This window comes from Crocodylus siamensis, chromosome 8 (assembly GCF_052110815.1).
Source record: "Crocodylus siamensis isolate JL-2025a chromosome 8, ASM5211081v1, whole genome shotgun sequence".
Taxonomy (NCBI): domain Eukaryota; kingdom Metazoa; phylum Chordata; order Crocodylia; family Crocodylidae; genus Crocodylus; species Crocodylus siamensis.
In genome coordinates, this window is record NC_143402.1 from 66,708,146 (window position 1) to 66,730,961 (window position 22,816).

Below are 22,816 nucleotides of genomic sequence, written 5' to 3' on the forward strand. Positions count from 1 at the left end.
AGGCTTCACCTGGACTACCATGTCCAGTTTTGGTTCCACATTTCATAAAGGATGTGGACATATTGGAAAGAGTCCAGCCCAGAGCAAACAATAAAAATAATTAGAGGCCTAGGAAGCACGACTTACGAGGGAAGGCTGAAAGAGCTAGGGCTTTTTAGTCTGGGGGTGGTGGGAGGGGTATTGGTAACAGTCTTCAAATACCTGAAAGGCGATTTATAGAAAGGATAAAGATGGACTTTTTTCTGTAGCTATAGGGGACAGAACTAACAGCAATGGCCCCATGTGCAGAAGAGGAAATTTAGGTTGGAAATTGGGAAGATCCATCTCCCTATTTTCAAGAGCAGGTTGAACAGCTACTTAGCTGGGATGATTTAGTCAAGAATGATCCTGCCTTGAGCGGGAGGCTGAACTAGATGACCTTCCAAGGTTCCTTCCAGCCGTACTTTTTCTATGACCCTGCAGGTTGGAGTCGGCTCAGTCCTTTGTGCATCTAAGATTATCTGGGAGCTACTGTCTCTCAAATGAGATCCTTCTTAAATCTTTGGAATTTATTTGTTCTTTATAGAAATTAAATGTGTGGTGGTCCTTCTTGTGAGTAGCATGGGGTGACACTCCTGTTCTGGACAGATTTCCCCCTCCTCCCTGTATTGTGAATGGTGCCATAGTACAAGTTCAGTTGTTACTCCTTTACCCAAGAAGTGGCCACATTTTCAGTGCTTCAGTACATGTATAGATACATTGTGTATGTTTATTACAAATAAGAACTGGGGTTTTTTTTTTTTTTATCTGATCTCCCTTTTTTCCTACAGGTTCATGAGTCTTTCCACAAACACTTGAAGCCGATGCAAGCCAAGCTGTGAAACCAGCCCCGTGTTTGAAAATGCACAGACTCTCCAGGTCTAGAAATTGGATGTCATTGCCCTTCTTTTCAGGCACCTGAATTGAATCTTTCCAATTCTAATAAGACAGAAAATAATTGTAACCATCCATTCTGGTTTTGTTGTTTTTTGTTTAAATCAGCTGAAGAGAGTCAGTGGGAAGATTTGCTTAGGAACTGGACATTGGTTTGTTTGCTTTGTTTTAAAGTGCAATTATAGTCATGGTGAGAAATGAACCTTTTAAACATTTGGGAAAGCATTAGGGGCGTACAAGGCTTGCATGTGTGAAGCTGCTAAGTGCTGGAGTTGCTGTCATCAGGGAAAGGTAGCAGGATTTTACTACTAAGTAGTTAACTGTGTTTAGGCAATAGCAGCTGAGAAGCAATTATGTCTTGTATTTTTTGTTGTTGCTGTTAAGAAAAAGCACCATTTTTATTCTCTTTTTCAGTTTAGCGCCAGCCTCTCTCGCCCTGGTGCCCTCATACATAAACACAAAACTGATGTATAAATTCTCTGGCTTCTTGCTCTTTGCAAGGAGACCTGGTCCAGAACCAGGCTTCGTTGGTTAAGAGAGTTCTTGGGCTTTTATTGTAGCTCTGTGACACCTTACACTTCAATCCTCACATCATGACTCATGTTTGCCTGAGCACTACGTTCTCTGTCTGGCAGGAGTTCCCAGCCTTCCTTCTCTGCATCAGTTCTGGCCTCTTGCAGCATCTCTGAATTACCCCCTTATGGAGCACTGCCTCAATCAAACCTATCTAGGGAGCTTTCTCTAGGAAATTCCATTGTTTACTTCCTCCCCCTGCCTTTCCAACACCCCTGTCACATATCCCCTTGGCACCTCCAGTCTTTGAGGTTTCCAGCTGATGGCTAATCAAAAAAAAGAGAAAACAGTGATACTTTTCTGGGGGAAAAAATATTATATATATGGGCAGATTTGAGCTGGGAGCAATTTATTGGGTGTTCCGCCATTGTTTTAATCTCTAGCATTTTCATAGCACTTAGCTGCAAAGCATTTTACAAACACTAATGTAATAATTTGTGGTGAAAAGTCACCACTTGCTGGCGGAAATTGCAAAGATGACCTATGACAAAGCCAATATTTGTGAACAAGAATTGGGTCTTGTTGCCCCATTCAGCTTTATCTGTAGTATCCTGTATCCACAGTGGTGTTGCATGCAAACAAAAACCTCTCTTAAGTGGAGTGCCTGCAGTTCTGCTTCCTTCCCCCACCCTGCCCCATGTACTTTTGATCTGTTTAAAAATTGTCCATTTTATACTGAAGTGAAACTTGCACAATTGCTTTCTGTATTAACAGATTAAAGATTTAGCTTTTAACAGAATTTTGTGTTCCTCTCTGAGTCTGTGTAACTAAAGACAAAAAGAGCTTGCTTAGCTTTTGTTTTCTATTGACTTTGTCCAGCTACAGAAACTCCCCCTCTCCCCACCCCCAATTGATAAAGAGCAGCTTTGAGGTTCAGGAACTCCCCTTAAGGTAAGCCGGAGTCCTGTGGTTCAGAGATGGAGCTGAGAATCTAGTTCAGGTGATCGTTTTAGAACATGTTAAAGGTGCACTCAGGCAACATTTCTGTTGGTAGGATTTGTAGCACTCCAACAAGAGGACAGCTCTGGGCATTAAAGCTAAACAAAATGCTTAGTTTAAAAAAAAATCCAATGATTAGAGGTGCACCAGTACAGCAGTCTCATGTCAGATCGGCACCGATCTAAGGAACATTGATGGTATCGGCAGTCTGCTTTTTTTGGTGGATGTGGCTGATAATGTGGCCAATAAATGCCCTGTGAATGCACATAGCTGCAACGCAGCATGCAGGCAGCCCAGAAGCACAGCCCAGCAGTGGAGAGCAGCTGGGTATGGTTGCTAAGCCTATTGTGGGGGAAGGGGAGAGTGGGGAGGGAAGGGGCATGTGGGAGGCAGACAGAGGCTGCCTCAGTGAGGGAGGGAGGGAGGCAGGGGCAGAGGCAGGTGCTGCACAGCAGGTGTGGGGCATGGGACAGAGCCATGAGTGGTTTGTCTGAGGGGTGTGAGGGAGGGTCTCCTGCTGCTGCACACAACCTGGGAGGGCATGGGTTGCATGTGCCCCCCCGGATCTGTGTGCAGGGCAAAGGAGGGCTCCTGCTGTGGGCTAGGGTAGCACCAGGCTCTTTACAGTGGGTGGGGAGAGGGGGCTGGGCTGGGCCAGGCTGCACTTGGAGTGGGCAGTGGTGGCACTGGGAGGGGGGTTGGGGGGCTACGGCAAATTTTGGGGTGGCTGCAGCCCTCTCCCATAGCCCCCCTCCTAGCACTGTCACTGCCCAACCTGAGCACAGCTTGACCCAGCCCCCCACCAGAAAGAGCCTGGCACTGCCCTGGCCCCAGCCCGCAGTGGCAGTCCACCCTCACCCTGTGCAAATGGGAACAGGCGCCCATGCCCTCCTGGGGTGTGTAGTGGCAGGAGTTGTCCCCCCATACACCCAGTACAAGCCACTTGTGGCTCTGTCCCGTGCCCCACCCCAGCTGTGCAGCACCAGCCCTACTCCCTCCCCCACAGAGGGGGCCTCAGTCTGCCCTTCCCCATAAGACTTACCAGCTGGACGCTGCTCTCCAAGCTGCCTGGCTGCATATCGGCAATCGGATTGGTATTGGCCAATTTTTAACGAGCCATATTGGCCATCAGTATCAGCCCAAAAAATCTCTATCGGTGCAACCCTACTAATGATACTTCCAGATTGAATTTGCCTTCAATGCTGTCCAGTAGAACAGGTGTGGCCTTGTCGTCTCCTTAGTTTAATAGAGCACACTTTTGTTGACAAGAGACATTTGGTGAAGCAGCAAAGAAAAGGGTTTAATGATTGGTAGAGCAGCACTAGTAGATTTCTACTGATAGACTTAATTACAGAAATTCATTTTTAGATAGGTGCAAGTCTTTTCACATTTTTCTCACTTGTGCTTTTATTTTCCTTGGATCAGACCCACAGGCCTTTGGAGAATCAGTCTCACAAGGAGGTCCAGCCTAGCACAGGGGATCATTGTCATGGAGCTGTGCCATGCCATGCATCCTCTGTGCAGCATCTGAGCTTACCCTGGAAGCAGTCTGGCAGCTGGCTCTTCAGAAGGGGATCCTGCAGTCCCAGATGATGTCTGGGTTGCTCCTGCCTGCTTGACAGAAATGCATCAACCCTTGTCCTAAAGCACAGAAGGGAGTGGGCTTTTTGTAGGGACAAGTACAGAGCTGATATATCAACCAGCAGCATCAGAAATGGGATAGATTTATTATTCAGCCAGGCTTTTTTCATAATAATTTACTTTTTAAATCTCTCAGTTTTCAAGCAACTGCTTTCAAATGCAATACTCTCCCCAAAATCACTGTCAATGCAAGATAACACAGCATTAACAATACAATACTACCAGCTGCAAACTCTTTTGGGAAAGCACTTTTGAAAAATCAGCTTTTGCTAACCTTTCCTGTAAATCACTTGCTCAAAAAACAAGAGAAAACTATACCAGCTATTTAATCCCTTTGATGCAGAGGTAGCCAAAAACAGTTAAAAATGACAAAGTCCATATTTCTTGGCTTTTTTAAAATGGACTGTATAGGAAATTTTATCCCTGACAGGTTGCAAGTAACTGATTCATAGTAATGGCAAGCAGCTTTTTGTGAAATGTGTTGACTAGCTCAGTATTTATAGCTTGTTTCTTACTAGAGATTTTCCCCTCCTGTTCTTAGGGTCACAATTCCATGTGGTCCTTTGTTACACATCTACAGCAGTTTTCAATACCGTCTGCAAGGCTGGTGTACAAGTGAAGCGGCACTACAAGCATCTGGTGTTATGAAATGTACAGGGCTGAAAACCTCATAACTACCCATGTGTGCTTGTTGTGGACTATAGTTGTTCTGAAAATGAATGAATGTGCTATGAGCTCTTGGAGCTGCTCCAGCCAACACAGGTTCAGCCTGAACTCCATTCAATAAATCAAAAGCATAGGCACTGCTGCTGTCTTGGTTCTAAAGGTGGTCCTAGTCTTACCTTGTTCTGTGATTATCCTGTACCCAGGTTTTCTACAGTTCATATATACCTGGGGCCTTAATGTGTGCATTCCTCGTCATCCTTGTACTTCTAGTGCTGTACTTCTCTGCAGCACCTCTTTGTGTGGATGAGTTTGCTCTGTTACTAAGTAACCTGCCTCTTCCATATATAGTAGAGATCAACTGCTACACAGGAGCCTATTATGGATGAGCTGCCTTTGGCCTAAGGAAGATCCCAGGGTTGTACTGAGCCTGTGCTTTGTTTTGCTGCATCTTTTAAGCTACATACATTGACATCCTCCTGTGTCTGCCAGCCTGCATAAACCTCCAGAAACTCGCCTCTGAGTGCCCCATCACCTTGATGAAGTAGCACCCCTTTCAGCTGTTATGCTAACGCTTGGTCATGGGCAGTACAGGGGCAAGGAAGTTTGGCTTCCAGGGCAAAGCCTGCAGCAGCAGCCCAGCCTCACCCCATGCACAGATCTACGGGACACACCCTTGCCATGCTTGCCCAGGAGTGCACACAGCAGCAGGAGCTGCCCATCCCTGTGCACCCCCCTTCCCCCTCAAATAAGCTGCTCGTGGCTCTGTCCTGTGCCCCTCCCCAACTGGGCAGCACCTGTTGGCACCCCTTTGCTTTGGCACCCAGGGCTGTTGCCCCACTCATCCTCCCCCCCCCTCCCCCACAATTCCTTGCTATGGCACTGGTCATGGGACCACAGAAAGGACATATGGGAACCAGCTGAAGCCCAGCACTCAAGAAAACCTAGCATGTAAAATAATACAGTCATAGGGACCTTTTCTTTTTTAGCATTGTGATCCCTCAAGACTTCATCATCATTTTGTACAGCTTCTGCAACCTTCATTTTCTGTGTGTGTAGGACCAGCATCTGTAATGAGCAAGATTTCATCAGGAGGAGGGAGAACTTGCAGATATTTTTATCTCCTGATCTCTTCAAAAGCATAATATTAATTTTAGCAGCCACTGCATGTACTCAGGCTTTGAGCCCAATAATGTTCTAGAGAGTGGGAACTTGGACCTCTTTGTTGCATATGCATGCAGCATGTGAAGTTATCAAGTGTCCATCTTGTGGTGTTCCCAGGTAGATGCTATTGCCTGGTTTATCCTGTTCGTTTCTTTGGGCAGAACTAGGTTTGAAGCCTATTCTCCCTGAGCAACTTCCTGCTATGCTCCTCTTGACCATCCTTTCCTTCTGGTGGTCTGTTCCCTGATTCATAGATATTAGAGCTGGAAGGGACCTCAGAAGGTCATCAAGTCCAGCCCCTGCCCAAGGACAGGAAGTCAGCAGGGGTCATAGGATCCCAGCAAGATAGACATCCCAATGTCTCTTGAAGGCGTTCAAAGTAGGTGCTTGAACCACCTCCGGCGGCAGTCTATTCCAAACCTTGGGGCTCTGACAGTAAAGAAGTTCTTCCTTATGTCCAGCCTGAAACCATCACGGAGGAGTTTGTGAAGGTTCAATCTTGTCATCCCTTGGGGCACTCTGGTGAACAGGCGTCCCCCCAGATCCTGATGAGCACCCTGATAAACTTATAGGTGGCCACCAGATCACCCTGAGCCTGCACTTTTCCAGGCTGAAGAGTCCCATGGCTCTCAGCCTCTCATTGTAACATCTGTTTTCCTGACCTCTGATCATGTGCATGGCTCTTCTCTGGACTCTCTCAAGCTTCTCCACATCCTTTTTCAATTGTGGAGCCCAAAACTGGATGCAGTATTCCAGCTGCAGGGCCTAGATGTTGGCTCCTGTTTCTTTTGCCTTTCTGTGCTTAGCAATGTGGGGTCAGGGCAGCTAGGCCTTTTCCAAGGAAGAGCCCAGACCCCTACAAATTGATCCAAAACTGAAGCAAGAACCAGCTTCAGGTGCCTGAACAACTGTGCTGAATGCAGGTGGGGGATTGCGTAACCTAACCTCCTTCACATGTCTGCGAGGAAAGACATGGACAAGGAACAAAGAACTCCACCCCGTGTAGGGCTACTGGGCCTCAACAATTCTTGCTTTTCCAGCTCAGCTCCTCCAAGTGCCAGTGCAACAAGTTTGGCTCCTTGTCTTTTAAAGGAAGCACCTGCCTCTCAAACACTGTCTTGGCAGCTCTGTAGCTGTGTTGATTTTGAAATGGCACCAACCTACACCGATTTCAAGACCATGCTTTCTGTCTGCAAGTCCTTAACATGTTCTAGGATTACTGTAGGTAACACACAGGCAGCCCCTGATACCCCAGTCTGAAGAAATGCTTTGCCCACTGCAGCCAGGAAGGGGGAGGACTGTGGCCCCTTGTCCACCAGCTTCCCTGCAAGCCTCTCCCCTGCACGGGACTCCAGCCCAGGCTGCTGAACGATTTGCTCAGCTGTTTGGAGTAGGGGGAGGGACACCCCGGTGGATGCAGTGACTATGGCAGAGGAAAGCTGTCCGCGCCGGTCACCACGAGGCGTGCCAGTGCAGGCACCGGGCAGCTGCAGGGCGCCCATCAGCTAGCACCAGCCCCCCAGGCCCCTCACCGCCCAGGCGCCCAGGCATGCGCAGTGTGCCTATAACCTGAAGCACTGATTGGATGCGAGCCTGCCAATCACTTGCCTCAGCCCGCTCCCTGCCTCTACGTCTTGGGGTCCGCAGGGGATGCTGGGAGTTGTAGTTCGGAGACGGAACTACATGTTCCGGGGGTCTCGAGGCGAGGTGAGTTGCTGTGGCAACCGCGCGGGCTCGGCCCGGCCTGCTCCCGCCCGGGTGAGTGGCGGGGGCTGCAGCTTCTGGCTGCAGAAAACCGGGTTTTGCTCCCTGCCCCCCGCCGCTCCCAGGACCTTTTCCTTTGTCTCGTCCTGGGTCCGCAGTCGGGCCTGACAAGTCATTAAGACACAAAAACCAGCCGCGGATTATTCACGTCCCGGCCTCGGCAGCACTGCACCCAGGGTGAGCTTCCCTTCAGCCTGCTGGATGCAGAAAATCATGAACTAAATGTAGACACTGGATTTATGCCGCGTTATAACCTGACTCCGCAGGTACCTCTCTGCTGTTTATCATCCCCTCACTCCCCATCTGTGCCTCAGCCCCCGACTCCTCAGTTTACATCTTCATCTTTCCTGGCATACAGGCCGGCTTCCAGCCTCTTTATTATTCATTCCCAAGCTTCCTTAGCCCGACAAGGGGTATTTATACCCGAAAGCTTGCGACGAAGAATTTTCCAGCGATTTGAGTTGGTCTAATAAGAGATATCAGACTTACCCAAAGAGCCTTGTCTGCCTGAAACCAGGATGGTATTTCTTACCCCCTTTCATGGGTATATTTGACTGTCTCAGTGTCTCTGAAACATTCAGTGGCCGTCCCATCCAAATCGCTGCAAGTGTTAAGCGCTTTTCTTTTCTTTTTTTTTAAACCAATCTGCCCTTGCCTTGGACTAGGTTAGCGCTTCCCCCCATTTATGGACCCGTTTCCTCAGTGTGGCCCCTCGTTCCCAGCTGCCCACCCCTGCGACCCCATCCACTAATGTTGGCACCCACTGGGGGTTGTGACCCACACTTTGGCAACTGCTGGTTTGGAGAGCGGTGAGATGGAAAACTTGAAAAGTCTTGGGTAGAGAAGGGAACCGTTGCACAGTAATCCTACTGAATGTGAAGGTTGAAGCAGGAAATCTTGCTCTCTCTTTTGTTAGACTGGGCTTGAATGGATGGGGTCGCAGGATTACATTGTTAAAACGTATCTGGAGGCGGAGACTGAATGACTCTGAGCAGAAGCCCACAGACGAAAGGACCCCCTGCAAGCCGTGAGATGGTGAGTGTGACGTGAAGGGGCGATGGGTAGAAAAGAGTTATGAAAACTAGAACAGAAACAGACAGATTTCATTGTTGTGATGCCCTAAGGCAAAGGTTCCCAACCACTAGGCTGTGGCCATGAAGGGCTGGCTGTTGGTATGCAATTTGCAGGTCCACAGTCGCTTCCAGTCCACAGTTTGCCAGTCCACGGTATAAAAAAGGTTGGGAACCACTGTCTTAAGGCAGCGATGATTGAATGCACCACTAGACTTTTGCAAATCTTGGCTGTCTACCTAGCACGGAGAAGTAACTGTGCTTGCTACAGTTACTTATGGTAATCTTCAGGAGTATGCGGGACAGATTCCATTGTTTCATGCATCATATCCCAATTGGCCTGGGAAGCTTTCCCATATTGTATCAGGATTGTACAAGAAAATCTGCTTTTACTTCATCAATAAACAACAGGGATCATGGTGGACATGTCATGTCTGGTATTGTAAGCCACACTGAGGCTTTCTGGATACTGCGGGACATGCATCTAAATAATGACAGTAACAATAATGTTGCATCTGGGCTGACTTGCCTAGACTGAGTTATCCAACATGTGGTTCTACAATACAGCGAATTAACAGGGCAGTGATTCTGCTGCTCTGATCAGCACTGGTGAAGCTCCCCTGGAGTACTGTGTCCAGGTTTGGGCCCCACACTTGGAGAAAGATGTGGACAAATTGGAAAGAGTTCAGTGGAGCACAACAAAACTGAGTGATTATAGATGTAGGTAATGTGACTTATAAGGAAGAGCCAGGATTATTTAGCTTGAAAAAGAGAAGATGGGGGGCAGAGGGGTGGCAAAGTTGATAGCAGTCTTCAAAAACTGAAGGATGATTATAAAAAGGATGGGAATAAGCTGTTCTCTGTGGCTGTAGGGGACAGGACTAGGAGCACAGTGTCAAGCTGCAGCAGGAGAAATTTAGGTTGGAGATTAGGAAGAACTTTCTGACTGTGAAAGTGGTCAAGCATTAGAACTGGCTGCCTAGAGAAGCTGTGGACTCTCCATCCCTAGAAATTTTCAAAAGCAAGTTGCACGGACCCTTGGCTGGGTTAGTTTAGTTAGGGATGATCCTGCCTTGAGCATGGGGCTGAACTAAATGGCTTCTTGAGACCCCTTCCAGCCCTATAATCCTATCAACCTCTTGCAGGAAAAGTCCTGTTGGATGTGTCTTGCTTTCAGTGCTTTTTATTTTTGTAACAAGTCAAAATTTATTTTCTTCCTTAGGCTACAAAACCGAAGAAAGGCTTAAAAGGTATGAGCCCTCGTCTGCACCTCACTATTCTTAGTCTGCTTGAGAATAGGTGGGTCAAAACTGGGGGTGCTCCTGGCAACCATAGAAGTCCAAGGTGGGGAATCCTGGCTAGTGATTCACTTCCTTGTTTCAAAGCTGTTTCAGCTTACTTGAGTTGAGTCATTGCTAAATCAGCATTTAATGTCAGCTACTCCAGTAGTTCCCAGCCTTTTTTATACTGCGGACCAGCAAACTCACTCAAAGAATACTGGCGAGGGTATAGAAACAATCTAATTTACATATTTAAATCTATTTTTTACATGGTGGGGAGACAATAGCTAAAAATCATACATACACATCACTAGCTGGCTAGCAGTGGTTAAAGCTCGTGCGACGACCCGGCAACCAACCCTTCATGGCTTGCTGTTTGGAAACCTCTAAGCTACCTCTGAAATCAGATGGATTTGCCTTCTCTTATGCTCGTGGCACATACTAATTTAAAGTTGCCCTGGGATCCCCAATCCCAACAATTATATTATGCCACACATACATGGGAGGAGGCATGATTTTGGGATAGGGATCAGCTTCCAGTTGCACTCTTTCTACATCATTATCCCAGGTTTTTCTTCACCGGCAGATTGAAAGCTGGTCACCCACAGGTCCCAGGCTGCATTGGGACTGGTTTGAGACCCCAGTGTGGTCCCTGGCTGAAGCTGACATAGTCAGCTGAGAGTCAGCCCCTGCCCCAACCTGCTACACATTCAATTCAAGATGCCATATAAGCCAGCCCTAAAAATGTGTTACATTGTATGTAGCACATTTTTAGGGCAGGTTTGTCATTTTATGGCACCTTAAAATGGGTGCATATGTAGTACCTTTGCCATTTTTATGCCATGATTAGCACATTAATTGCTGCATAAATGTAACATATAAAAAGGGCCCTGGGGAATTATGCTGATCCAGAGGAGAGCATGTCTTTGTCAACTTCACCTTACTATCTCCCACATCAACCTTCTTAGGTGGCAGAGGCCATTACATGCTGGCCCCCCACCACAGAATTGCTGTTGGCCTGGGTAGGTAGGTAGATGGGGATTTAAAACGAGCCCTTGGGATTTTTCAATATGCCCTGGGTTTAGAGTTTCATTAGATTTGTTTAATCTCAGTATGTGACCAGCAACTGATTGATGGGAGGATCTTGGAGATGCAATAAAGAAGGAATTCCCCGTTTGGCAGAGTGAGGGCAGGACTCTCCATAGAGCCCCACTCAGCCCAAATGTTCTTCTTTTTTTTTTTTTTTTTTAAGTAACATTTTTAATGTTCCAAGCCAAATCAATTCCAAATCCATGAGTCATTCAAGAACCATATGTGGCCCTACTACTGGTAAATATCCTCCTCTCTCACCTGGGCCTTCAGATGCTTTCAAATCATTTGGCAGGCATCTTACTTGCAGGCCTAAGCCCAGAGGCTTGGGGTTTGGCTGCCCCTGAGTTCCACTTGCCCTCAGCTGCATGGCTGCAGGAGCAAGCTAGGGAGGTAGTCTCCCACTTCTATGAAGTGGGTGTAAAGCCAAGATGTTCCCACTGGAGAAGAAAATGGGAGGTCAACTATACATTACCTCTGTGAGTAGTATCCCATAGGGCTGTGCAAAGCTTTGGATAGTGATTTGATTTGGAGGAGATTCGGCCCAATTCAGTGGCTGAATCTCCGAGTCTGAATTGAAGCAGGGGACCAATTTAAAGGCCTGAATCGATTCAAAGCTCTCTGAATCTTCGGAAAAGATTCAGAGAGCTTTGATGATTCAGGCAGTCCTTGGTGGCTGCAGCACAGAGCTGCAGCTGACACTGAGCTGGTAAGTACTAGGGGCAGGGGAGGGGACCATAGGGGGACCCCTGCCAGCCCCCAGCCCCTGCTTGCTCCCCCAGCTCCTCCCCCCCCCACGGGTGCCCCGCCCGGGCCAGCTACGGCCTTTTAAGAAAAAAAACCAAACAAACCAAGAGAAGCCCCAGGACTCACCACTACTGCAGTGCCCTCGGGGCTTCAGGGGCTTGTGCAGAACCCCCCACGTGGCACAGGGCAGTGTGGGGGGCCAGTGGGGATTGCCCTGCCCGCCCACCAGCAGGAGCGGTGAGTCCAGGGGGGTTTTCGGTTTATTTGTTTTTTTCTTAAAAGGCCAGAGCTGGCCTGGGTGGGGCACCTATGTGGGGGCTGAGGGAGCGAGCAGCGGGGCAGAGGGCTCATGCAGAGTCCCCCACACAGTGCGGGGCAGTGGGGATTGCCCCCCGCCGAGCAGCATCTGCTGGGTCAGGGTTTTTTTTTAACAAGTGCTGGGAGCTGGGGTAGCCATTGCCAGGCTGGGAGAGGGGCAGAGGATGAGCCTGGCTGATTCGAAGATTTGGCAGCAGCCAGTTCTCTGAAGAAGATTTGGCCAAATTGAATTGGGACAGTGGTTTGAATCACCAGATCAAATTACTGTCCTCCAATTCATCCAGATTCGAAGCAAATACTAGCCACTTTCACAGGCCTAATATCCCATACAAGAAAAGCAGTTATCCCTAGAAACTAGGAAAACCGCCTTGGTGGTCATGGTTGGAGAAAATCTTGCTCCCAGTGACATCAGTGGAAGTTATTGTTTGGGTGGCCATGGGAACTTACACTCAAATTTGATGCTTACACTCAAATTTTTGTCCCTGGGTCTGGAGGTTTTAAACATCCAAGCCATCTCAATATACAGAAAACAACTTTTCTAGCTCTTGTGTCACCAGTTTTTTTGATGCAGTGGCCTTGCTCTGTTTTCTCTAGGTTCCATCAATGATATGCTTGGTGACCTTCTTGGAGACGATGGTAAACGCATCTTCCTTGACATTGAGAAGGAAACTGTTTATACTGTAGTCTTTCCATGTGTTCGGGGAACTAGTGAAGGATGCTGGCTCTCTAAACAAAACAAAGCTCTCATCTTATCCAGAGAGCAGCTATACTGTTGATTACTCCTACAGCCAAATTTTCCCTGCCATACTGTCTCTGCCCTGGCCTATAGGCATCCCCTTTAGGGCTGGAAGGACAGCTCACTTTCCATGCAGCCTGTTCAATCTCTAGAGGGTATGAGACAAACTTCTAGAGAGCGCATTAGTGGAAGAAATAGAAAAGGGGCAATAGGCATGCAGGAAAAGGAACAAAAGAAATAACGAAGACCAACTCTGCAGTGTCTGATTGAGCGGTTACAGTGTGGCTGTCCTGACATGAAGTATCAGCATTTTATTTTCTGTAACACAGAATCCCAGATGCACACAGCAGTAGGACAAACTTAAGAAGGGAATGTGACCCCAAAGTTATTTGGGAACCACTGGTCCAGGATAAGCTTTCAGCCAAACATTCCAAACTGCCTGTGTCTTGTTTCCAGATGAAATCCCTGTTAGATCTAACAGACCTTCCCAGCCTTCTGGGACCAGTGGAGGGAGACCTAGGGGACCCAGCTCCAGGACCAGCAACAAGTGAGTACATCTGAATTGTGCCATTAAATAGGTGATTCAAGAAAGAGGCCTTGTTCCCTGCTGGTCTCTCTGCACCCTGTAAGATGTACAGTCATTTCCCAAGCCTCACTTCCTAGTACTCGTAATTTAGGTTCTGAATTTACAATTATCACCGTGGGAGAATGTTTTTTTAAGGATCAACAAGGGCATTAGGCCCTCTTCCCTGTGCATTTCAGTAGGCATTGGGCAGCTCTCTGCCTTCACACTTTCGGAAATCTCATTCTGAATATTGTTTAGTTACAAATGATGAGCCATGCTGTGATCTTGATTAACCCCTTGTCTGTTGATGTAATAAGACTCCTGTAATGGGTTAGGCAGGAAACACTAGAACAATACATAGAAAAAGCAGCCATCCAAATACTAGCTTGTCTGAATAAATCCTTCATTGTAGGGGCCTCTTCCAGTCCTGTCCTACTTTAAATGTCAGATGTGCTTCACACACCACAGATGACTTCTGCAGCAACCTCGATCTTGACTTCCTGTGTTAGGATTAGTGACGTGCAAGAAGAGAAGTGCCTAATCCTCCTGCTTGTCCCTTGCAGATCCCTTTTTGAGGATGATTTTTTCAGCACGCTGGCTGCTGAGGAAGGTGCAGCTACAGAGGTGAGTGTCCTTTAGGAGAGAGAGTCCTCATGGTCTCTAGATTTCTAGTGTATGTAAGGCAGAAGGTTGGAGGACAGGCCACGTAGCAAACACACAGAGCTAGAGTCATGCATGGTATAATTCCATTGGAGGCAACAGCAGCACACCAGAGATGAATCTGACTGTAGAAATCTCACAGACTGAAGAGCTTTTTCACATGTCCCTCTAATTGTTCTAAAACAGGAATGACGTAGGTTGATGATGAGAAAATGAGAAGTAAAAACCTTAAATGAGGCTGAATGCTACCAGGGTGACTTGCATGACAATATAGTTTAGTCTGATATAATGTCCTTCAGACAAAGAATCTCCAAACACTTTATAGTGAGAGTAAATAAGCAAAAGTGATAGTGGTGTTTCCATGAATTACAGGCAGAGTTCATCAAGGAAATTTCCCCAGATCAAGAGTTCCCCTGTAACTGTTTCATTCTCTCAAAGAATTGAAAAATACCCAAGCTTCATGAAAGCATTTGACAAACAGTAGTTAACAAGGATAATGCTCCCAGTAGCGAGGCACATCTTATTATTCCTGAGTTATGAGTTGCAAACATTTAAAAGTCCTGAGTGCTGATGTGAATTGTCCAGGATCACAGTGAATCAGCAGCAGAACTGGAATTCTTAGCTTCTGTGTTGCTGGTCTAACATCTGTAGGTGCATCATCTTCTCTGTTACCACATCAGACAGACTCCCTGGCACTTTGTTTTAATGTGGACCGGACATGGGTTATCTGATTCATTTGTTCATTTTCAGCCTAGACAACAGCTAGCTATGAAATAGCAGGTGTAGAATAATAGGTGCCTAAAAAGGATGGAGTTTTCTGTATCAAGTGAAAATATTTAAGCAAAAAATAAAACATTCCTTTGTCTTCTGGGCTTGTTGGAATCTCTTCTAGTGCCATATGCTTCTGAAAATGCCCATGTTTGTTCTCTCTCCCTATCTGGTATGCAGGGATCTGATGTTTCGGATGCAGATCCACAAGCTCTTCTAGAATCCCTGAAGGTAACTGAGTAAAATATTGATAATCTCAGAGCTTTGTTGAGGTGAAACTAACCCCTGACTTCTCTCCAAGTCTGTATTTCTGATTCTCCTAACTGTGGTTTAACTGGCAGCCAGTCTTCCCAGATCTTTTCTTCACAGGCAACACTGTTGTATCTTTGGTTGCATCTTAGTTCTAAGGACTGACATGTGACAAAAATGAAAGGCTTGCAGCATCAATCTTTGCTTCCCATCCGTGTCCAGTTAAAAACCTCGTGGCTGGACGTCACTGAAAACTGGGGAGACCAGCATGTTTGCTGAAGCTGACATGAAGAAGCTTTTTTGTGGCATGACGCTTACCTCTCTCTGGGGCCACCCCAGTGAGGTAATGTTGGTATCAAGCATGCTACCATTGCTTCTCTGGTTAGGAGCAGAACTAGAGCCAGACTGGGAAATAGGCCTGAAGTGAAGATCCACTTACCACCTTCTGGGTAAATCCTCCCCAGGCAGAGAGCAGGACCTTGAGGTCTCCACCCTGGGCAGCATATAAAAAATGTATTACACACCACAGACTTGGTTTTACTTGACCTGTGTTAATGACCATGCAAAACTGCATATGTGCTCTACTGGCTGAGCTCCAGAGCCCTGGCTCAGCTCCTTGTGGTCCTGAATGTTCTGCTTATCTCCAGGATATGGACAACATGGAAGCTGATCTCTTAGGCATAAAAAAGCCTGGTTCTGGGCCTGGCAGGACAACTGCAAAGAGTCCTGAGAAGATGGAGTCATCAAGAAACCCAGTAAAACCAGCAGGGAAACTAACTGAAAAGGGTAAGTGGGGACACTATGAGTTTTCTTTCTGTACAGCTCGACTGATTTCCGATTGACTTGGCTTGAAGCTGTTGTGCACTGGAGCTTTGAACATGGAGTATCCTCAGTGGCATGGATGGTCCCATGTAGAAAGTTGATTTTGGCTACCTAGAAGCAGGGCCTCCAATATGGTCAGTGGATCACACTTAGGGACATTGCTAGTCCATGACCAAGGCTCTTGAATGTAGGGATCCTCACCCTCTAGAAACTCAGTTCTCTTGAATCTGCCCTTTGTATTCAGTAGCACAAAGTGGTCCAATAAGAGTACCCCTTGACATTTTGCCCAGCTAAGAGTTATGCCCAGATCTCACCTAATTCTCTGTTTTAGAGGACTGTAGCTGTCTTCCTCTTAACACACAGGCACTGCCTCACCAGTCTGCATATCCATTTATATAGCTTAATGCCTGCCTGTATGTGAAACCCCATTTCTGACTCTGTCAATGCCCTCCCTTTTGTGGCAGAGCTGGCAACTAGGATTGAAAAGAAAGTTCTTACCACTCCCCCGACCATCCGGCAGCAATATAAGAAGTTTTCCTTTGAAAGTAAGATCTTGCTGTAGCCCCAAGTGGACAGGTACAGCTATGCTCTCTCTATGCTTACTGTTTAACACCCTGATTTAAGGGGAAGCATGTAGGGAGTCATCCCCTTTAGTGATAGGGTTGCTGGAGGAGTGGATGGGTAATAGGAATCAGAGAGGTCATCAGCTCAAATCTGGGCCAGGTCAAAGTACCATGAAGGTACCTATGTGATGGGAGTTGCTGGTCTTCTTCAGCAGTTTCTAATATGTCCATACGTAAATGTTTTCATCAGGATAGTGACAAAGAGGTCTAGCTTTAAGTAGGCTAGAAGCCCTGAGCTCCCTTTTGTTCCAGGGAGGCTCTCCAGGTCAGATGTCGAAGCCACAGGGCAGCTAAGACTCCTCTGTTATCCCTACTGTCATTATAGAGCCGACTTCAGCTTCCAGGCACCATTTGCCAGCACCAAATTCACTTGAATTAAGTCCTGTGTTATACATTGCCCAAGTGCTTCCAAATTATATCAGCGAGCATAAGGTAGGAGAGAGTGTACCAACTGGTCATGGAAATGCCAAAGAAACATTCCAGAGAGTAAGTGGTGGTATGTGTGTATGTGTGAGGATCTCTTTTAGTTCATTTCTCTGTCCCTTCCCTTCTATTTACACAGCAGAGGATGAGTCTAGAAAGCAACCAAGTAAAGGAATAAGTAAATAATTAGAAAACCCAGGTTTAAAAATAGCCTGCCTTGGTGCTATCTTTTTGTGCAATTTCTGTGGGCACTGTTTGGGTTTATGTTCCCTCAGACCTTTTTTAATTGATAGTTTCTCTCAGATCTTTGCAGGGATATGTTTTAGAAGGATAGTTCCTTACAAGCATTAATCTCTAATTTCCCATCATCCCTGCAGAGGAGGGAGGGAGGGAAAGTTTATATCTGCTTTACACCTAACAAGAATGAGTCACAGCAGCCAGAGGTCACAGATGTGGGAATGGGATCCAGGTCTCCCAACATCCCAGTTCTTTACTCTAACCAGAACACTATGCTCCCTGTTACAAAGCCTGCTGAAAAGGGTAGAAAGACTCTTAAGTAGCTTCAGCAGTCTTTGGATTAGGTCAACAGGTGGCCGTGTACGGGGATGAGGGGTGAGGTCAGGACGCCATGGGAAGGGTGAGGCCACTACTGCTAGCCTCAGCCCACCCCTCCCCACTTCCATCACCGCCTGCAGGACTGATGCAGGCTGACACAGTGGGGGGTCTGGCGAGCGGCAGGCATGCCGCAGTGGCAGTGGTGAGGGAAGTGGACATGGGCAGACATGGCAGTGCTGGTGGGGGGAGAAAAGGAGTGGGCCTGGGTCCAACGCGGAAAGGGGAAGGAGGTGTGAGCCTGGCCCAGCATGGTAGCGGCAATCCACTCCTCCCCCACCCCTGTGTTGGCCCCGAGCCTGCTTCTGCCCTCCCCCTGATGCTGCAGCCCCCGAGCAGGCCCAGACCCCAAGCAGCAGGAGGGAAGCGGGGAGAGGGCCCAGATGAGGGGGCCACAGGGCTCCATCTCTGCCTGCTTCACCCCTTCCCCATCATTCTTGATGGGCAATTGGCTAGTGTATGTATATAATAATATATCTACATTATAATATAAACATGGGGGCCAGACTTGCTCCCAGCAAATAGTGCTGTTGACTCCAGCAGAAGCAAGATCTAATTCAGGGGCAGGCAATTATTTTGGGCAGAGGGCCACTTACTGAGTTTTTTTAAGCCATCAAGGGGCTGCATGACAGGCAGCAAGGGCCTGATAAATATTAATTTTCTATATTTTTAGGGGCCCCATTGGCTGGATAGAATGGCTTGGCGGGCCGCAACTGTCCCACAAGCTGCATTTTGCCCACCCCAATCTAATTCATACACAATCCCCAAAATAAACATGATAGACAGTCCATTCTTGGTGCATTGTTTTCTTAAAGCTAGAGTTCTTCCTCCAAATGACTCTTGTCTTTTTTTCCCTTCTTCTTTCTGTTTGGGATAATTCATAGATTTAGATGATCCTTTGGCAGGGCTTTTGTCAGATGAAGAGGAAGAAGCTGCCAAGAAACTTCCTCCATCAGGCCCCAAAACTAGCCCTGAAAGAAACACTGGGTCAGCGAAAGAGAGAGGTAATTAGAAATACTGGAAATACACCCTGTCCCTTGAATTAGGTCTGAGTTGCTTGGTCGGATCAAAATTGGTCTTTCATCTCCTAGGACCTGGGTCCAAATTCTGACATTATTCTAGCCCCAGATGGGTACTTTTTCACATTAGCAAGTTGGGGCACATTTGGTATCTTTGTGGTGATTCAGGATTGGCAGAGTTAGGAGCCCTTGTGCCTAGGGCCACAGGTCAAGTTTGTGTTTTAGCTGGTAGAGCTGTGTGTCAGAGGAGAACATCCAGGATTCCTATAGCAGGAAATGCTGCCAATTGTGTACCTTGGTGGAGGGTGCCAGTCCCAGGAAGTACTACAGTTCAAGAGTGAAAAGCTCTGGCAAGCTGGGGCTTCTGGGATATCTGGAGGTCTACAGATTGGGAGTTGAGAGGCTGTTAAAAATGTCTCACCAGGCTCTCCAGAAGACAGATAATCCAAATAAATAAAAGCATGGACCTCCTGCTTTGTCCCTTCCCTTTGATTTGTGTTTCTGGCCCCAGAAAAATCATTTCTGCATAAACGTGTAGAAGACCCCACCAGACTGTGCCTAGTGCCCTGTGGAAGATAAACTCATACTGGAATCATGACTGTCACTGCTACAGCAGCTCTTAATTCTGTTTAACAGAGACATCACTCTCTTCGATGCCTCGCCACACAACGGCCCCCATGCCGAAGAAGGAAGAGCTGATGTTTGAAGATGATGCTGATGACCTCATGAGTGCCCTGGGGTTTGGCAAGAGTCTAAAGGGAGATCTGAAGCAGGAGAGGAAGGGAGAAGAGTAAGGCCCTTCCTTCTGTACACAAGGCTATAGATAGAAATGAAGCATTGAAACACTCCTGTGAGAGTTAGGCTTGGTTCCAGTCATGAAGTGCAATGCTGGAAAGACTCTGTTATATTACCTCACATCTAAGTGGGTGCAGAGGCATGAACCCCTGCTAGTGCTCTTGATGTTTCATTGGAGTTGTCTCTAAGTCAGGGGGAAAGGAAGAAATGGGGTAAAAGATGACAAAATACTAGAGTTCAGTTCACTGTCAGAGCAGCAGGATTGATTTATTAAATAGCAGTATTCCCATTTGTCATTGTCATTACTAATTCTTTGTACAGGGCCACGTTGTGCTAGGTTCCTTACAAAACAGATTAAAAAGGTAACCTGGCCAAGATATTTGAGGTTGTCTGCTCCTCTCAGTTACTGTTCTGGGCTGACTGGAGAGTTGGTTGGGTTTTTTTTAAACCATATGGGCAGAAATTTGAGGGAAGATCCTCTTCCACCTATTAGCCTCCTAAATATAATCCTTTCCCACCGTGCTCAAGTCTCTGAGTGGTCACTTATGCAGAAGCTGGGTTAGACCTTGCTGCTTTGGTGACCAGAAGGCACCTTACAGAAGCATGTAAAGTTGCTGGCTTCTCAGGGACTCCAGGAGGGTGGAATAGACTCTCACATAGGAACCCATGTCCAATTAAACACCTTGCAGGTGGAATTGTGTCTGGCCCTTAGGGTTTTGAGAAAAATAAAGCAACAGCAGAAGCTTAGCTTCTGCAGAAAATGTCAATGTCGCGCTAGCTCCTTGATGCATCCTAACTCACAAGATAGTGTTTTGGCCCTTTGCATCCCCTGCCATAGAACTGTGTAACTCTTTGTGCTCTGGCAGAGAAGAGGTCCGCCCTGCCCGCTCCAAGCTGGATGAGTTGTTGGGACGAGGGACTTCAGCCAAACTCCTAGAGCGACCAGCCACAGGGGAACCGAAGCAGTTCAAACTGGATAAGAAATACCAGAAGCAGCCGGGTGAGAAAGATTTACTCTGGGAACTACAGCAGTGTCATGAGGGCTATAATTGTATGTGTAGTATTTTTATAATGGTGATATAATATTTATAATAGTATTTTTACAATGGTAAAAGTCAACATCTCAAATTATACCACTATGAATGTCCTTCTGCAATTATAGCTTATTTCACTCAGAAAATTAGTATACCAGTAAAAGCACTTTTTCTTTCCTAGGCTAAGCCGTGACTGTGCTAGGAGGGCTTGCCATCCTTGTTGCTCAGCCTGAGTTTGACTTAAGCCTTTAGATGGGCACGTGTTGGCATGGCCAGTAGTATTCTGTGCCAACTGTGGTTAAGGTGGGTATCCTGTTTGGGGGAAGGGGCCCGATAGTCTCCAATTGGTGCCCATGCATAGCTGTTCCAGTTACAGCCCTACCTCAAAGCTTTTCTAGTGGGGATAAGACCTGAGGAAATACTAGCAAGGCTCCAAACAGGAGAAAGAACACACGAATATGATTGTGAGTGTTGTGTGCTTGCGTGTGTATGCAGCCTACTTACCCCTAGAGACTGATGTTCAAACACCTGTCTATAAACAGATAAGGAAGACATTTGGGGAGACGAGGATTTCACCTTCGGTGCCTACCAACCCACCCTGGCCTCCACCCCAGAAGGCCGCCAGCCAAGACGTCAGTCTGTCAGGTATCATTTCCATAGAGAAATACCCATGTCTGATGCCTTAGACATGCTCCTCCGACAACAGGAAGCTGGGTCTGAAACCCTCTCTCAGGTGTGCATGTGGATGCGTGTCTTTTTGTTTTCAGGTTTTCATCAGAGAATATCAGTGAACTGAAAACTGATCAAAGGTCGAAACCAGCTACTCCACCTACCAGGAGCCCCCTGCGAAGCAGCAAAAATGGGGCTGATTGGCTGGGGCTGAAAGATGAGGACTTCATTGATTTGGACCCTCTGTGTCCAACTAAGGACTCAGCCAAAGGTATTTCCACAGCAGCCCCCTTGAATGTGCCATCAAGCCCCTCAGCTGCCAAGCAACCCAGCCCTGCCAGCCAACCCCCATCTGGGACAAAGCCAGCCGCAGAGGAAGCAGCAGCTAAACCTGCTCCAACAGAGGAGGAAGATAACTGGCTGAGTAACGCCCTGTCTCGGAAGAAAGCCCAGGTGCAGGGGAAGGTTAACGAGGAAAGTGCTGGGCCCTCAGGCCCTGTGGTGCGGGACAAAGATGCAGATCCCATCTCTCACCCCAGGTAAAGAATCCGCTTCCCTCACCCCCCTGGGCATTTCAGAGCTCCCATTGACTTCAACAGGGGCTTCTCAGTTATATAAGCAAAATTGATCCAGCCTTGTTCAATGAGCTGAGGTGCGAGTTATAGCAAAATACCTTAGTCGGTTCCTTGACAAAACTCTTTCCAAATATAAGCTATGGGCAGATTTCTCTTCAGGCGTAACAACAGACGAGCCAGCAGGCTAGAAGTGAAGCATCTTCTTCGTATGCCGTCATGGTTTCCTCTAGAGTGCCTTTGCTCCCTCTGTGCATCTGAATGGTTTGAAGAGAGTGACTTCTGATCACTTCCATAACTGGGCTGCCAGGACTGGGATAAAGAGTTTGTTTTCAAATAAAGGAAATCACCTTTATTCTCTGGTCCCAGACAGATGCATCCATATTCCAGGATCATTTACATTGATATATAGACCAATGTAAATTCTGCTGAGATCAAGAAGGGCCCAATATGCAGCTATCCCAAGGTAGCTCATAGTAATAGGCAGCTATTACTCCATGCAGCAAAGGAGCAGATAGTAGCCTGTTAGCTTTTAGCAAGGCTACCCAAGGTTGGACACACAAAGACAAAACCTAAACCAGTGTAACTTAGGCCTCTGGTGTTTTAACCCTAATTTTTCCCAGGGGGATAATTCTCTTCTGGATTGGGTGAAGGTACCCCAGTTACGGGTTTTCCTTGTCTGTCTACTTCCTTGTTTTATGCTAGTGATATTACATTTGTCCATGTCCTCTATCACCAAGGTAAGAGAATACCTTTGCAACTAGCAATGAGAGATTAGACCCCCCCCAGTAGTGTTTTCCATTAGTATTAAGATTTTGTGTTTTCCCACTGAAGAGTTGTTTGTTTTCAGCCAACCAGATGCCTCAGGAAAAGGACCCCAGCACCCTGATGCATCAGAGGACAAGCCTACCAGGGTGGAAGAGCCTGAGTATGTCTCCTTTCTGCTTCTGATCTCCATTCTCCGTAGAAACCACTGAAGTGAATGGCAATGCCTAGTGTCAAACACAAGCATGTAAAGCTGTGGTCTTCATAAACAGTGAAATGGGGTGCAGGAGCTTTAAGGAAAAGCACCTCTGACAGCTCTATTTCTGACCTCTGCCCCTTTACAC

The 22,816-nt window shown here is 47.1% G+C and overlaps 2 protein-coding genes across 6 annotated transcripts in view; both read left to right on the forward strand.

Moving 5' to 3' along the window:
- The window catches only part of ACOX1 (acyl-CoA oxidase 1), a 35,344-nt gene extending 33,120 nt beyond the window's left edge, over positions 1-2,224 (forward strand). For both annotated transcript variants that reach the window (XM_090059255.1, XM_090059254.1), the window contains exon 14: positions 810-2,224. In XM_090059255.1, the coding sequence (XP_089915381.1) occupies positions 810-860 (51 nt within the window). In that variant the 3' untranslated portion in view covers positions 861-2,224. The remainder of the gene's footprint in view (positions 1-809) is intronic.
- Positions 2,225-7,578: 5,354 nt separating this feature from the next.
- The window catches only part of FBF1 (Fas binding factor 1), a 33,327-nt gene continuing 18,089 nt past the window's right edge, over positions 7,579-22,816 (forward strand). For 2 of the 4 annotated variants that reach the window (XM_090059225.1, XM_090059228.1), the window contains exons 1-14: positions 7,610-7,922; positions 8,573-8,691; positions 9,949-9,976; positions 12,755-12,796; positions 13,353-13,443; positions 14,025-14,085; positions 15,070-15,120; positions 15,786-15,924; positions 18,503-18,622; positions 19,274-19,427; positions 20,299-20,432; positions 21,009-21,111; positions 21,234-21,674; positions 22,558-22,635. In XM_090059225.1, coding sequence (XP_089915351.1) covers positions 8,638-8,691; positions 9,949-9,976; positions 12,755-12,796; positions 13,353-13,443; positions 14,025-14,085; positions 15,070-15,120; positions 15,786-15,924; positions 18,503-18,622; positions 19,274-19,427; positions 20,299-20,432; positions 21,009-21,111; positions 21,234-21,674; positions 22,558-22,635 — 1,496 coding nt within the window. In that variant the 5' untranslated portion in view covers positions 7,610-7,922; positions 8,573-8,637. The other 2 variants (XM_090059227.1, XM_090059226.1) reach the window with 2 other exon arrangements.